The sequence below is a fragment of the Columba livia genome, chromosome 3, assembly GCF_036013475.1.
Source record: "Columba livia isolate bColLiv1 breed racing homer chromosome 3, bColLiv1.pat.W.v2, whole genome shotgun sequence".
In the NCBI taxonomy this organism is placed as follows: Eukaryota; Metazoa; Chordata; class Aves; order Columbiformes; family Columbidae; genus Columba; species Columba livia.
This window is the reverse complement of record NC_088604.1, coordinates 93,342,908-93,360,458: the sequence shown is the minus strand read 5'-3', so window position 1 is coordinate 93,360,458 and position 17,551 is coordinate 93,342,908. Positions and strand designations below refer to the sequence as shown.

The 17,551-nt window shown below is 33.8% G+C and overlaps 1 protein-coding gene across 3 annotated transcripts in view; it reads right to left on the bottom strand.

The window, feature by feature from the left end:
• Window positions 1-17,551, bottom strand: part of LRPPRC (leucine rich pentatricopeptide repeat containing) — a 92,742-nt gene that overhangs the window by 71,078 nt on the left and 4,113 nt on the right. For 2 of the 3 annotated variants that reach the window (XM_065058277.1, XM_065058275.1), the window contains exons 2-11: window positions 10,120-10,325; window positions 7,338-7,460; window positions 6,505-6,626; window positions 6,356-6,414; window positions 5,515-5,601; window positions 4,904-5,030; window positions 3,726-3,870; window positions 2,822-2,964; window positions 2,440-2,545; window positions 2,251-2,358 (exon numbers count right to left, since the gene is read on the bottom strand). In XM_065058277.1, the coding sequence (XP_064914349.1) occupies window positions 2,251-2,358; window positions 2,440-2,545; window positions 2,822-2,964; window positions 3,726-3,870; window positions 4,904-5,030; window positions 5,515-5,601; window positions 6,356-6,414; window positions 6,505-6,626; window positions 7,338-7,460; window positions 10,120-10,325 (1,226 nt within the window). The remainder of the gene's footprint in view (window positions 1-2,250; window positions 2,359-2,439; window positions 2,546-2,821; window positions 2,965-3,725; window positions 3,871-4,903; window positions 5,031-5,514; window positions 5,602-6,355; window positions 6,415-6,504; window positions 6,627-7,337; window positions 7,461-10,119; window positions 10,326-17,551) is intronic. The other variant, XM_065058276.1, reaches the window with a different exon arrangement.

Sequence of the window (17,551 nt, the reverse complement as noted above, 5' to 3'; positions counted from 1 at the left end):
TTTTGTGTTAACAGTTATTTAGTCCACTATCTACATCCTATCAGATTTTTAATAGTTTTTCCTCAAAGTTATTTTCCATTTTCAGCCTTACCGATACTGAGATGCAAAATTACACACATTAGGCTGGGCATTACTACTTCATAGAGAGAGGAATTATTACCTAATTTTTGGTATGAGATGTGATACAGTGTCTATCTATACTTTTGTTCACACAGCTCTATTATTTTTTGCTGCTAGAAAGCATTATTCTCTTCATTTACTATCTGCTGTCACCTTTAGGTTCTCACTGCAGCATTATCTTTTGCTCTATTATTTCTATGAAACAATTTCAGGGTGGGTGGGCTTTTTTCCTCCTGTTTACTTTCCTTCAAGTGTTATCAATTGTAGTTTTAGATAGTGGATCTCATTTATTCAGTTTTTATTATTAAATTTTAAAAAATGAATGTGAGCTTACACATGGGAAAGCACAAGACAACTTGCTTCACTGCAGCAAGAATAATTCCACTGATTCTTCACTGCAGAAAAAATTGCTTAGATATATTCTGTATTTTAAGAATGGCAAAATCACTGACTTTCATAGGTATGCACACAGTAGTAACTTTCCTGCTTGACAATTCAAACTCGCAAACTAAGTACCAGGTTAGAAAAATGAGTTTGCAAATCCACAGTATTATCATACAGCCATAAAGAGGTTTATGCCTTTGCAGATAGGAAAAGAAAGGTTCTCTAGAAAATGGTAAAGAAAGGCAGAATTGAGAGCTCCTTCATCAACTTTCTTCGCGATTTGCTTACATGACTTCCAGCATGGACTGCTAGCCAAAGCATAGTCTATTTCCACAGTAGAGGTCCAAATTAAGGCAACCTTTGACCTTGCGAAAGACCAAAGAGACTTGAAACTTAAGTTTCTCTCAACAGTCAGATACAGCTTCAGACTTGGGAGATAACTCTAAGTCAAAAAATACTTTCAATATCACTTACAACTGTGTTAGTGAGGTGAAATTTTCTATGGAGTAACAGAAAGCAGGTTTTTTCAGTAGGCAGCATCCCAAAAACGAAGCATGACACTGATTTCAATTTACTTATATTTGGCAACATGGTGCTTTAAGGAAGTCACAAAGGACCTAACTAAAATGATGTTGCCAGACTTCTAAAATATCATGGAACTTTCAAGCATTTGAAAACCTGGGAGAAGACAAACTTGGGAAGTAGTCTAGCAGGAACAGAGCCTAAGGAGTTAATAAAAAACTGAATATTGTTTTCACAAAGGCTTTTTGAAAAAGACTTGAGACATTTTTATAGCCAGAAACAATTAGGGAATACTTGTTTCAGCATTTCTTCCAAACTGGAATGTGACTGTATATTTAAGATAAAATTGCGATATGAAGAGTCTGCTAAAAGCACTTTTTTTTTGTTTGTGCATTTTGTTTGTCACCCAGTGTCACACTAACAACTCTGCATCTCATTCTAAAGCACATTATACTGTGAGATAAGATGAAAAAGACAGTTTTTTGTTTCCCCAAGGGGGAAGTACTTCTGTTAAAAGCATCTTTTTACAATACCATTCTTTCTGAATTACCAATAACGCAAACCAAAGAATTAGATACTGTACTCTAAAATTTAATATTTGTTCAATTCTTATTCATATCCTGTAGACATCCCCATGTGTAACAGGGGAAAGTATGCTAAATGCTTAAACCTACTTAAGAATCCCAAAGATGGAGCATTTGTGTCCTTCAATCAGTATGCTGTCAGGTCAGGCTCACACATTCAGCAATGTAAGTTCTCCTGCAGTTTTTATTATTGTAACAAAACTGGCATCTGGTTTATCAGGTAGATAATAAGAAGTTGGCTTGAAAAAAGGACTGAGTTTGCAGTCCAGGAAAGCTATTATAACATAACCCTACCTTTAAATGCTTGTCTCAGATTTCAGTTTCTTAAGACTAAACTCTGTAGAAGGTAATGAGCAGCAAAAAGAACCAGTGGAAGGCAGAAAGAATGCCAAGAGTTAAGAATTACTTACACACCTTTCTGTGCAAAGGTAGACTTGAAATTTGTACAAGTGTACTATGATTAAGTAAGAAAGGAAGTTTCAAATAAAAGTCTTTCTGAAGGAAAAACTTCGTAACAAAATAAGACAAGCAGCAAGGTCTTCATTTACATTCAAGAGTCAGCTGAATCTCATATGTTTTAATAAAGATTTGTGCACTAGGTTTTCCATAAAGCTGGAGGAGCATGTATCAGATAACTAACCTTTAAGATTCTTCTCTTTCTGGAACCCAACTAGCAGTGGCCAGGAATAGTGAGGTCTGAGTGGCAGGCCTTCCGCTTTCATCATCTTCATCACATCAATAGCCAAGACTGAAAACATTCACAACGTAATTAAACAGCTACCATGTACTTTAAATAACAATACATAAAATAACTAAATAAGCAGAGTACCTGATTTATTGGTCTCCAAAGCGCAACGCAAAACAAATGGTAATGGTGCCGAGTGCATTTTTGCTTCTTTTAACTCACTACAAAATTGCATCAGCTTGTCCATAGGCTGCAAAGGATTTTTAAAAATTATTTTTCAATTTCTAAAATTGTTAAGAATATTAGAGTCTTTTAATGTTTAGGAAATTGATATTACACATACCAAACATGATTCTTTTGTGAATTCCAACTCACTACGCAAATTGAAGTGAATTACTAAAAGACATCATTTATTCTTTAAGAACTGTGCAAAAGATATACCATATTCCATCTTCACAGTTGCATTAAACTAAATAAATAAAATGTTGTTAGTGTATTAAGAAAAAAGTATTAATATTCTGCATACCAGATCTCTATTTACACAATGTTGCAAGAAGAAGCTACCCTGGTCCGTATTATCACGTGTGAAGTGATTAAAAGACTTCAAAATCTGGAAACTTAGATCTTCAAAGCCATGAGTTATCAGAGTCAGACACAGGTTCATTGCATCTGGCAAACGAAAAATAGAGAACAAAACTTTTTAAACTGCATGTAACTATTTTCACATTAAACTCCTAAAATTAATGAAAGCTAAGAATACAACTGTTTTACAAGCATCATTAGCATACTTCTAAAACTGACGAGCCAATGAAATTTGAGACTTTTTTAGAATTATTTATATTTTTCAATGAAATTGACTTTTCCCATTGAAATTTAAAGACCACACAAAAATTACAGAAGCATCACCACTGCAACATGACAGGATACTAAATAAGGAAAACACATTTCTAGACATGTCAAAAGAAAGAAAAAATGCATGAAGTATAATTAACAATCATCATTCAGATTACATATACTGGGATCCAAAAGTGACTTTAACTGTAGATAAAAAAAAACTATGTTCAGTGTTTAGTCTCCCTTTTTATGATATTCACAAAGAGCTGGCACAACAAGAATTACAAGAGTGTTGTTTGAGGAAAGGACACCACACTTACTGCTTTCCTATAAAATCTTAATTTTACAAGTTAAAAAAATTGATCGATTAACTTCTGTATGGAAATTTAAATAAATGTGTTATATTTAAATTTTACAAAACTTTATCTAAAGCATCATAAATGAATCCACAAACTAACAGCAAAAATACTGTTTTCCTTAAGTATCCAAGAAAAAAGTACAAAATTAGTTATTACATAGTTATTGGGGGGGAAAAAAAAGGCGCTTTCCTCTCCACCCTGAGTAGCAAAACACTGCTGCAGTAACCAAGCACCTACCTGGAATTAATTCCCTTTCAAATCTTATGCGTTTTTTAATATCTTCAATGTACTGAGGATATCCAGCCTTGGCAAGGCTAAAAATCACCTGCATCAAAATCCTATCCATAAGATATCCTTCAGTCTTCTCAACATCTTCTAGAGTCTGTAAAACAAAGTAAATTTAAGTTAAATAAACTCCAAAGCAACTCAAAACAGGATACATTAGAACTAAAATTTTAGAAGGTGTTTTTTTTTTTCCCTTTTTTAAAACCATGGGTTTAGATACATCAAATATGGTAAAGCAAATATCAAATATCTATAGAGTCCCTCAAACATCTTTAGACTGTAAAAAGAAAAAGGGACAGATGAAAGGGATAGAATGGTTTCTCTCTAATACCTAATAATATATGAAAACACCTGAAGTATTCCCATTGTGAGACAGCTTTCAAAATAAATTTTTATTTTGAAAAGGGGAGAATAATCAAAGTTTTTATTAGTGTGTGGAACAAGATTGGCTGATGAAGATTTAATTTTTAAGTCACAGAACAATATTATCTTTCCCACATCCTCTTCCTTGACTTGGCCCTCTCCATCTGATACTACTTACTAAACTCAAACCTATTGTCTTTTCTTATTCCTTTCTGAATACTTCTTTGATTTAAAAAAAATAAGAGAATACTTAAAAAAAAAAAAAAATCAGCTACACAAAGGGTTTTAAGGCAATACTATTTTATCCACACTTCATGAATACCTAAGTGACTGGTATGAACTCAAAAAAATTCATTTTTACTAGAAAGACTCTGGCTTCAATGAGAACCAAAGAATGGCTAAATGGGAGCATGATAATCAAGGTTTACTTTTTATTTATTTTTTATAAATAAATGTATAAATCTGTCACATGCACTATTTGTCTCTTGAAAAAACCCTGAATGATTAAATCATTCACTGGCAAACACATCTTCTCAGAGTGAAAGGCAACTATCAAAAGACAAGTATTTTTCATAAAGTATAAGACTGCTTTCAGTTAGCCAGCTATTCAGATTAAAAAACAAAACAAAACCTGCTTAATTGCTGCAGACTACGAAGAAACAAGCTATAAAATTCAGTATTATTCCTTCTGCATGGGTAGAAAGCATTCTAAAGTTAAATTGAACAAAAGATCAAACAAAGTGTATTTAAACTCAAACATGCAATACCTTTTTGATACTATCAGCATCACCCTTTTCAGCATATGCATTCAGCAGTGATAAATAGGTGTCTGGACCTGGTTCAACACCAGCCATCCTCATTACAGAAAGGATATTTTCTGCACTCTTCATATCTCTAAAAGAATTCAAATAAACACCATTAGTGGATTTAATCATAATAATGCTTATTGTGACTTCCACATTTCCTCATTAAATTAATTAGAACTGGAAACAAAGACTGCAATAAGCATAGAGAAACTTATTTTAACTGAACAAATCCTGAAAGGTCAAAAGTGCAAATCTTTTAATTATTGTATTACTTAGAATATTCTTTCAACTTTTAACAATTGACAAAGTTCAAAACTAAGTGCAGCAAAATTCCTTTTCAAACACTACAAAAGTACAGTAATTTATCTCCAAATTCAAGATTTTCAGACACAATAAAAGTCTACTTCATTAAATAGCCCTGTTTTGCTGGAAAAGTGTATAAAAGGACAGTCTTCTACACATCATTTTCAAAACCACCACATTATTCTGCAGCATGTAATTTTTCTGTACAGTATCACTTCACATTGTAGTAAAACTGAAAGAAAGCAAAAGAAAAAGGTATTAAACATTACCCTGATCTTGCATGACCTTTCACAAGGCTACTGAATACTGCCTCAGTGATTGGGAGATCTTTGTTCTTCATAAATCCAAGAATCTTACTGAAAAATACAAGACAATGAATGATTAGATTTTTTTTTTTTTCCTTTGAAAAGATAAACTACCAAGCTATTGCTGCTCTACTGGACAAGCACTTTATCATCAAACAAACCCAAATCCTGATGTCACTGAGCAATTACATTTGGGGATGCTGCATAACATGCTCATCATTTGGTCATTTTCATTTTTTCAGATGAATTGTATTTGTCACTGAAATAAGGAGACACAAGGGTGGGGCTGTTTTGTTTTGGTTTTTTATTATTTTTATATTTCTTTTTGTTATTTCTCATACCCAACAATCACAAAGTTGCAAATTAACTTTGCTAAAATTAAAACACAAGAAAGATAACCAGCAAGCCCTGTGTAACAACAAGAAAAATTAGAATTACTATTTGCTCTTTAGCCCACGTTGTTCTCAAATACCTTTCCCAGTAGCCATTTTCTTACATAGGCAGTAGCCTTCATAACCTCACACTTATTCACGCTGGCTCTAGAAATGACAAAAGTTATTTTCTGAGCAACTTGTATACAATTTGGTTTGATCACACTGGTTTATCACTTATTTTTATTTTGTGTGTAGATTCCAGCTGTTTCTGAGAAACTGCTTTTCAGACCTTGGTTAAAATATACTTATATCTCCTCTTTGCTTTGATCAATTTGTAAGAATTTCACTGAAATGAGTTTTAACATTAATGGTTGGGAATATAAGAAGCTGATTTTGTGGAAATCCCTTTAAAAATAAATGCAAAAGAGTACCTCGCTCCTTCAATGTCACCGTCATTGCAATAAGCAGCAATCAACCTCTGGTACGTAACCTACGGAAGACAAAATAGGTAAGGCAATGATTTCCATGCAATAAATGGATACTACTATTAAGAATTAAGATACCATAGAAGGGTACCTACTCGATTGGGCTGCACATTAGCTTCCTCCATTCTGGCCAAGAATTCCGTCGGAGAAAATTTATGCTCGTTCTGAAGGTAGACTTTAAGTAAAGCATTATAATGGCTTGTATCATACACAGCACCTAAGGAAATATTTCAACCACAGTCAGTGAATGTAGATTCTCTAAATTGAACATGGGTTTATACGTTTCTTGGGTAACTAATTTCATATCAGTTTTATTGTGTATGAGCTTTATGTGTTATCAGACTGCTTCCTTTTACCCACCTTTGAAATATCAGACATCTATTTAACAGCACACATCTGTTTATAAAATGCTAACACAGCACAGTAACATCAAGGTTCATGTGCATGCTATTACATAGTTGTATTTATTTTACAGATTCAACAGTATTACTAGCAAGAAGCAGTTCACCTATGCAACATCTACACATTAATAACTTAAAAAAAATCATTTGATAAAATAGCTGGTAGCACTAGGAATACACAGGACACTAGATATCAAGATAACATCTAACAGAAAAATAAACATACATTCTTACAATAATCAAAATTCAATAATCCAAAATTCAAGTATCTCTTCTCAAAAAAGAAAAAAAAAAAAAAAAGATTTTATATATATATATATATAAAATCTTTAGATTTATTATTAACACCCCTAGATGTCAGTATAACTCCCAGAATAGGAAATAGGTCTCACCTGAAAAACAAACCTTGCATTTATTCAGTAATTTGTTGTTATAAACTAATACCTAAACACTACTAAAATACATTCAGTTTTCTATTACAAGGAAAGTAACTGAAGCACATAGAGGGACTAACAAAATCAACCTACCCAGTTCTTTCATCTTGTCCCACATCATATGGGCTAGTTCTGTTCTTTCAGGTGACAATACCTCTGGTAAAAGAGCACCACAGCTTCGCAACAAAAGCAAGGTCTGATTACTCCCTGGATACCCTGCAAGTGGAACATGACCAGAAATTTCTTTATAAATAATCTTGCATTTAATATTAGAAAAAAGACTTGAGACTGACACAATGAAATACTTAAGCATTTTGTACAGAAAAGAATCTTCTTCAAGATTGAAGATTTTTACTGAATGGGATACCCAAATGATTAAATGACAATATCATATGCTATCATGAAAAAGATTCCAAATAAAACATGTCATTTGGTACAATAATGAGCTCAGCTGAGCAGAAATTCTAAAAAGTACTAAAATACTAAAATCAGATGATCTAGTACTTTAAATTTCCCAATCTGAGATACAAAGATCATTTCATCCTAACAGGGATATATCTTTCTGATAAATTTATAAAATGACAAAATACTTCATACCAATTCCATACTATTCCAAAATTGGTATTCAGAGACATTTCACATTTCAATTTCCATTTCCACTTCTGCCCATGCTCAATAGAAAATAAATGAGACAATTTACATCTAGAGAACAGCGAAGGAAACTGTAAGAATGTGTTTTCTATCCCTTTCCTATCACAGAGAAAGGTATACTTCAGAAGTAATTTCATCTAACAACAAGCAAGATAAATGTTCACATACAACATAAACAACTAAAAAATCTGTACAATTTTCTATCTCAAACAGAGACATACATGCACATGTGAAAGACTCAGACCTCCAAAATCACTTGAAATGTGAAGCATCACTAATGCTTTGTAAGTCACTTCCAAATCATCACACCAACACTCCAGAACCGTGTACAGCCCAGCAAAGGCAGGAGCTGTTGCTAGTAAAGATATCTCCAGCTGCTGCTGATCACTAGAAACAACTATGCAGCCATAAGAAATGGCAAAATAAAGTAAAAAAAACCTCAATAGCAGAAAGCTCTATACTGTCTAGAAGTAGATCTTCAGGTACTGAAAAGGAACAGCAAATCTAGGATACCACATAACTACTGTAAACTATGTTTCAAGAGCAAAATCTACTGCAGAAAAGTTATTCATATAGAGTAAACACATCTGGGAAGAAATACAGCCAGTAGTGGGGAAAAGAATAAGCAACAATAAGAAGAGAAATAAGTTAAAACAGTGAGAGAGGGTAGGTACAAATTGAAAATGGGGATTTGAATTTCTGAAGACATAATGAAGTGAGATAAGTAATGCTTAACTAACTTTAAAATTTCTGCATGCAATTAATTCATGCAATAAAAATGCCAACACATCTTCTGTTTCGTGATGCCAGCGATATACTAGTGACCAAGTACAAGGCAAAAGCAACAGAAAAAGTTTTGGCAGTATGAGTACGGAAAGATGCGGGACAAGAGACATACAGCAAGCACCTTCTTTGGGCATTTTCTGTGTTATAATTAGCAATGGAAGAACAATACAAATGTAGGCAAATCTTTTTAAGAAATCAACAGTAACTAACCTCCCACACTTTTGCTAAATTTATTTTCAACATTAATAAAAGACCGTATTTTTCATATGGAAATATTTGTCATTTATTTTAATAGCATCCTAGTTGAATCTCTTGTGAATCTCTATGATTTTTTTTTAAGCATACTTACATAGCCAAAGAAAACCACTATAAACAAGCTTTTTGTTAACATGACTTCCTAAAAACTGTGTAACTAATCAAAGACCAGAAGAATTGTGATTTGAAGATAAGCTTAGAGACAAAATTCTTGTCAACCCACACTCACAAATTATAAGTTTATACCTAAAAAACACAAAGCAGTCAGAATCAGAAAGGATATTACAAGCACAAAGAAAAAACTAAGTTCAACAAAAAGAGAAAAATGAAGACTCAGCTGGTAGACAGCGAACTGCAAAACTTTTGAAAGAGCAATTCCAGGTGTACAAGCCAGTAACAGTCCAGAGCAATACATAGCAAAGTTTAAAACTAAACCAAATCAATACATGCTGTCATTGATAGATACTGGCAATAGTACTTAGTATTTTTAGCAAATACCTCCATTTACTCATCCTAACTTGTACAAAACCTCAACAACTGTGGCACCTGGTTTACAAAATAGTAATGTAGCCTGGCTTTTTTTAGCCAAAAAGGTATCAAATCTGTCAGGATGAACAATGCCTCAGCTGTTTCTTTTTGTTTTATTTAAAAAAAAAAGCAAAAAAAAAAGCAAAAAAAAAAGCCTTCTTGTCATGAATAGCCACAGCTACAGCTACCATGGAATGGGGGAACTTGGGGATCACATCCACATTTCCCTGCATAGTTCTATTTTAAAACAAACAGCCACTTAAGGACAGTTTGGTTTATTACAGACATTTTAAAAATATGCTCTGTAAGACAGATATGATCCCTGTTCAGAGTTCACAGAACAGCTATATGAGGAAGGTGTTACATTATCAGATAAAAATCCACATCAATCAAGACAATATGATTTCTTAGAAGCACACTGAATTTTTAAAATAATTATAAACTCCCAAAGACAAAAAGAAAAGTAAACGTGTGCATTCAAAATAAAATAACATCTCTAAAGCATTTATAGTCTGATCATCAACATATGCAGCACATTAAACAACACTCAATGACAAAATATAAATCAGAACTCTTTCAAATAATTTCCTTGGTTTGATGAATCATCATATTACAGCTTTAAATTTAGTTTGTATTTTAACTGGAAGCACCTTACCTGTTTTGCACATTTCATTGAAAACTTTTAGTAGAAGGACTTTAGGGATGCGTCCAGTTTTTCTGACAGAGTTATCCAGTCTATTTAATGCCCAGTCAAACTGCCAGGTCTGTCTAGTTTGAGTTTCTGAAACTGGTTCTTCTTTAACACTTTTCTCCTGTTGAGGTGCAACTGTAAGGAACCTTATTTGGTACAGAATGTTTCTGCTTAAAAACAAACAAACAAACAAACAGATCACATTTCTGTGAGTCATTTTGCAACACTAGTCACACAGTATCGAAAAGATAATGCACCCTACTTCTTGCTGATGAACAGTTCCTCAAAAAACATTCCATATTGATATAAGCAAATGAATGCAGGTGATTTCAGTGTCTTTCTACTAAAAAAGATAATAATATATTTTCTCAGTAACAACTGTTTCTCATGAGTTAAATGTTTCAAAACTTTTAAGTCACCCTAGTGCTATACATCTATTGTCACATATCAGATCATCACAAAAACTCTCTCATGCTTTTGAAAAATCACTCAGACATCTCTTCCAGAAGACAGCAAATCATACCTTTCTTTTCAATTAAAGTAAGAGAAAAACTAATGCAGAGGCCGCTGTTTCAGACAACAATAGCTTAAAGAATAACAGGATCATGTCCTGTTCTTCAGAATTGACATTAACGAGCATGAAGCAGCTTCCTATGATGTAAACCAAACATGAACCTAAGGGTTTGTTTAAATATTTATTTTCTCACAATAAACTATGACAACAAGAAACATAATGACAAAGTGCTCTTTTTTATAGAAAAACAACAAGAGCTTGCAATTAAAAAAAAAAAAAAGAGCAAGTTGATGTACACAAGAAAACATATGTGCCATAGCAGAATTACAAACAGCCTGTGCAGGTAAAATTCTCATTACATACAAGCATTTTTGGAAGTCTGTTCTCAACTGGCCTTACAACAGGCCAACTGAGAACAAACTATCCTCCTCCAGAATCCTGTACAAAGGAAGTAATACGTGCTGGATGGCAAAAAGAAGATTGAGCAACTTCTGAAATTGCCCTCCCCCTTGTCTCTGTCTCTCTAGCCAGCTCTTCAGCTAAATTTCTGTAAAGTCTCTATAGACTAGTTTTAAAAAACTAGTGGTTGTACTCCCTGCTGTTACAGATGCTCCAGGAGTCCTGTGTAATAATGGCTGCCCATTTTGTTGAAATGGCAAACTAAAAGTGAGGAGTGCTGGTGTTCTCTACAAAACGATTTCTCACACCTGGAGCTTTTTCACAGGTATACATGCTGGTTGGTTTCTTACCAACGGGTGCTTGTTTAACACCCTAGGACAGGAAGCCCACTGGAGGAAAGCTTGCTGGCAATTCAGTGTTTCAGCAACACTGGCAGCAAGATGCTAAACAGCAGAAAAGACATCAGTGGGGTGTGTATCAGTGTGGTGGAAAAAACAGACCAGTGGTTTACTGTAATATTTGATTGCCTCTTGTGAATAGGAAGCAGTCAAAGACCACCGTTTTTCCTTGTCGTTTGAAATGCTGATTTGATAACTGAGCAAGCTGTAAGTTCTAGGAGTAACATTCTTTAAATAAACCAGCTGTGAAAACAGTTTAGCAGCAGATCTGTTTGTTTTTTGAAGGCGTTAAAGTCCTTTAGTAATGAGGAACTTCACAACCATTTGGCATCAATGTTTTCAAGCAGGCAAATTTTACACTGCCCAATGCCCTCGAGATTCCTCCTGAAGAATTCTCCAGAGGCCAGTAAATTATGTGCATTTTATTTGGCTAGGGAAAGGACATGGAAAAAACAAGTGGAGAAGGGAAAAAAGACTGCCAAAAAGGAGAGATGTCCTTTAGTCTCAGTTCTGTCTCCTTCCAGAATCAAGTTTCCACTGATTCCTCTGGGCTAGCACTCATTTTATTCAGATCCCTCTGTGAGCTTATCTAACTCACTAAGCTGGCAAAATATCAATTCAGTCACTTCTACAAAGTGCAGGGCATTTGCCCTGATTCTTTCATTTTTTCCTTTTCCTCTTCTCTTTCTACCTCATCATACAACCAGAAACAGCATACTTTCCCTAAAAGAGAAATCATTAGCCTAATTAGAGTAATATCCTGCAGTACAAGGTAAGAATAACAGTAAAATACTAAATTTTAAGTCCTCTTGGGTGTAACAATCAAATCAAATGAAGAAATGTCTTCTTCTTAAGAAGACATAAATAGCAATACTCAACTATGAGCTAGCCACTGGATAGCTATAAGAATGAAACTGTAATGATTACAAGTTCTTTATTTTTTCTTAAACATATAAACATAGAAAACTGTGTCATCCACGCTTCTATACACATTAAAAAGGCTATTTGAAAGCTTTTAAAAATACTTCAAGTCAAGTTTGAAAAAATGCTTTCGAAACAAGCAGCAATACAGAATTTACAGAAATTCACACTTTGATTTCCATTAACAATCAAAGCACAAGTGGACAACACTCATGTGCTTCAGATTAGACTTGGAATGTCTTTTTCTATAAAAGTTTGCAATTGTTTTAGAGTACTTTGTAATTTATTAAGATCTTACACCACATAGTGCACTTCTAACTATAAACCAATTGATGTCTACATTTCTTAGCTTAAGACCTTAGCTTAAGACCTTCAAGAAAGCCATCTTTGTAAGATTTTCCATGTGTCAAGTCACTGAGATTCTAAAGCACTTGCATAGCTCCATCAGATTAAGTATGAAGACAAAAACAGTATGTGCCTGCTCAAAACTTGCTGGCTACCAGAATGAGAGGACTCTAAAGTTTAATCTGTTACTAAACTCTCCTTGATTACCATTTAGCATGATGCTGTTCAACACATAACTTTAGAATTTTATACTATATCAAGCTCTATGGTTGCATACTGTTAATTATTATACTCTTATATGAAGTATTATCTGTATACACTATTTTCACCTTCCGAAAAATGAGCAGAATTGGGCATTTTTATTTAGTCCCATCCCCTCAGATACTACCAAAGGCAGTGCTGGTGTTTCTGTTAGCTTATACTGATTAAAGACATTTTAAGGAATGGCAACATGGGAGTCACTTTCAGTTTTAGACAGATGGGGAAAAAGCCATACGAGAGTATAAAACAACCTGAGGAACTCTTAAACTTACAATGGCATCCACCTAAATTACCATTATCAATCTGAAATCTAGGGTAAGACTCAAGTGTACCTTATCTGTAGGCTTTCGGCATTTGAACAAATTACACTTTTAGCACTGTTTAAGGCACTGTGTAATGCTAAGCCAATCCCACAGAAAGAATCTGTTAAAAATAATCATGGCTTCAAAAGCTGGATGCAGCTACAGGCATCTACTGTCTTGAATTTGGGTCTTTGAAATACAAACCAAATAAGAACACAAAACTTAGGAAAAAGCAGGAAAAAAAAAAATCTAAGAGTTCAGTATTCTAAAAGATGAAAGATTGAGCATAACAGAAAGACAGCTTCCAAAAAAACACAAACTTAACAAATAAAGAGACATAGTATCAGACTTGATTTCAGGCAATCAAGTAAAGGACAGAATAATGGAACAGACAACATACTTATTGAAAACTGATCCTAATGGCTCAACCTCCCCATGACACAGAAAAAGAAGCTAACAAAACAAAAGAGTTATCTATTCATCGGGAATCTTTTAACAACCTTGTGCAATTCTTCTTTAATTTTTAGAAGGTGAGAAATAATGCACAGTTACAGGAAATAAAAAAAGAAATCAAGAAGGCCATGTTAACCATTTCAGCCAGAAAGTCACATAAAAAGGCAGCAAGGATTATAAATACAAGAAAGATGATTTTAGAAAATGCACACACCTTTTAAATAGGGAAAAAAAAAAAAAAAACAAAAAAACAAAACGGATCATGCACTGTTTATCTCTCAAAAAATATTAATTGCAACCACACTATCTAAATTTTAACCATTTTACCATGACCAAATTTTAACAAGGAGATGGAGGTGTAGGTGAGAATAGGAAGGAATGAGCTAAGTAATTTCTGGAAACATTAAGGTATGTTATATTTAAGACACGTTAATGGACCTTATTCAATCTCCAATGCTTTGGAATCACTTTCAAAACTTCATTAAAGTTTTGGGAAAAAAAGAAACACAATCAATGAAAAATAGGGACTGATACACAAGCTTTTGGCACCGTATTACCTGAAAATCTTAGAAGTAAAACAAGGAGATACAATGTACTTTAAATTATAAAAATATGGGTGCAGTAGTTGTTTAAAAATAAATAAACTAATAGAAATTTAAAAAAAAAATGCTGTTCAGGATTTGTTGCAAAATTGAGAACATATTTGGTGGTAGTCTAAAGTAAGTTATGCCCTGACCCAGCTGGGACAGAACTGGCATGACCCATGCCCATTCAATAATTTCATTAAACAATCTGGATAACAGAAGAGTTAATAAACCTATGAAATTTCTAGATGACACCATAATGATGTCAAACTCTTAAAAGAAGAGGCTTAGACTTCCAAGTCATCTTGATCACTCAATGAAATGGCCTAAAATGAACAAAAAGCCACTTCAATACAGACCAAAGTATGTTGTAAGTTTTGGACAAAAAACACATGAAGAAATGTGAGACAGTGTACAATTGCTAGACAACAATACAACTGAAAAAGTACTGAAAATAAGCCACCACTAAACATGAAACATCACATGGCAAAAAGGAAAAATTCAACTCTTCAACACCTAAGAAAAGCAATAGATATATATTAAAATACAGAGATAATTATTCTGCTTGTCATGGTGTGTTTACTCACAAAACAAAACAAACAAACAAAATAAAAGGTTTACAAGACTCAACTATACCATCCCACTCTCCAAATAAAGAAGCAACTGTACCAAATACATGAGGCATCACACTGGTAATATTAATTTTTGTAATTTTAATTGTAATGAAATATTAGAAGATAATACTTTGGCAGTCAAACTTTCTCATGTGGAAGCTTAGAAAATAAGATTAAGACAGGAAAAAAAAAGTAGCTATCATGCATGGCTTGAGAACTGCTGATCCCAATTCAGTGCTAGATGTCAGGTTATACTCTTACAACGTAACCATATTTTTTTCAATTATTTTTATTAACTTCGTTCAGACTAAATGCTATGCTACACAGCCAAATGCATGACACTTCTCCAAGGACTGCAATGGGTGTCAAGTATTTACTTTCACCCATTAGTATTAAAAGTCATTTAAAGATTTTGTCCATGTGAAACATTATACTTGCAAGCACGTGAAGCTTCACAATAAACTTCAGATCTGTTTGGAATAGCAACCTGATTCTTCCCCAACATGTGTAATTTCACCCTACTATGCTTCAGAACTGTGTTTCTTTGTACCTACCAAGAGAAGCTCAAAAGGATATATTAAGTCCTACAAAGGGACCTCTCTCCTACTCCCACAATCACAAGATTAGAACTAGCATTTGCACATCTGAGCCTTTACACAACTGCACCTTTACGCCATATTCAGCTTTGGCTCTAGAATTCAGAGGACTAAAAATTTAGACCTTGCCTACATGTGAGAGATTAACTAACTACATGTTTGTAATCCCAACATACAGCCACCCATTATTTAGCAGTAATTTTCATCTCCTATTTAGCTTACAACATCTGGAAATCAGATGAAGCTAAACTCACAAATACCTCATGCTGAGATGAAGCATGCACAGGGAAACTTATACTAAGATAATCCATGATGTATTTCTGTTTGGAAGAGTTTGAGAATCCTAGTACTGTACTTACATATACTTACATGTTTTCTGTATTTCTAGAGCAGACTAAAGGCAGTGGCTTTGATTTAGTGAAGGAACACATCTTAACACACCAGCCTGAGTAAGTGTCTGATCTTTCCAAAAACTCAAAAAGTAGGTTGTTCTAATGATCTCCCTGGCAGCAACAGAGTTTTCTTTCTGTAAAACTTGAGCAATTCCAAACATTGGAAAAAAACCAAAACAAAACAGAGCTCGACCATATGGATATTTGCCTCCCTTTATAAGAGCCACAATAAGGTGGTTGCTATGCTTTTTTAAAGAAAAGTACTGAATATTTTGGGTTTTTTAAACCAAACAAGCAAATGGTGTAGGAAATCATTTTCAAAATACAAGCCATGCTCAAAATGAATAATGCTAAACTTAAAGGAGTTGAAATTCAATACTGTACATAAAAGCACTACAGACTCAACATAAGTTAAATTTACTAAATATAAGACTAAATATACCACCTGAGATCCCAGCAGGAATCATGTGACTGCTAAACAGTATTTCCCCCAACTTAGCTATGGTCACATACAAAAAAAGAAAAAAAAAAAAAGTCACAACGTTCAGGCCACTGCACCCTTGTTTCACTGAGATACAGTAGGACCCTACAAAAGAAAAAAAAAAAATAATAAAAAGATTTTCCATATAGACTGAGAAACCTCAAGTTCTTGGAAAATATCTAAAAACTTTGCCTCAGTGATTTGCAAGAAGAAAAGTAGAAAAACAACTGCTTGGTGCTATTTCTTTGGAAGTCTCTAGACATTTTATGTTCATAAGTAAAACACATACAACAATGACAACAGCAGCACAGCTTGTGAAACTTTACTATGACAGTACACTGTTTCATACTATCAAAAAGCAACTCTACTGAATGCCTTGTCTGCATTTAAAGCCCACTAAGTCTACCATTTTTCTAATGTAAACTAATTCAGTGTTCAGTTCTACATTTTTCTCCACTGATGATGGACTGCTGAGTATGGCAGTGAATAGACAAAAGCAACTTGTTTGCAGCTAATTGAAAAAAAAAAAAAGGTACCATGCATTAAACCATGAATCATGTAGGGTTTTAATTTAACCCCTTACACAAAGCTCAAATCGAATTCCCCTCAAATCTGAAACAAGGTTCTTTAAAAGGATTTTATCTGCCCCATCTCACCAACATGCTTCAATCTTGTACAAGCATACCACAGTGTTAGAAAGTCTTCTCTTTGCAGTCTTTGCAGTCTCGCAATACCCTTCTTCCCACACTACCTTTCCCACAGGAGCACGCTGTAGCATCAAACTATAAAATAATCATCTAGAGTATGTAGAATAAAGTCCTAAAAAGATATTCTTATGTTATTCAAAAACTGCTCTAAACATTCATTGATTTAGAGGTTTGTTACAGCAAATTTAAGCATCTCTTCCCTTACTGAAGCTTCTATGAACAAAGTTCCAGTAAATAATTTGTATTGCATAAATCAGCCCAGTGCTAAAGTTTGCTGTTGTAGATCTCAAGTTTGTTGTATTGGTCTGTCATAGCTTATTTATCTTGTAATAATTGCATGGCATGAGAGTGATGACATATAGCCCAGTGTATTTTACATTTTGTACTAGAGGTAGTCAAGTGAAATAGTATTTGTCCTAGATCTGATCT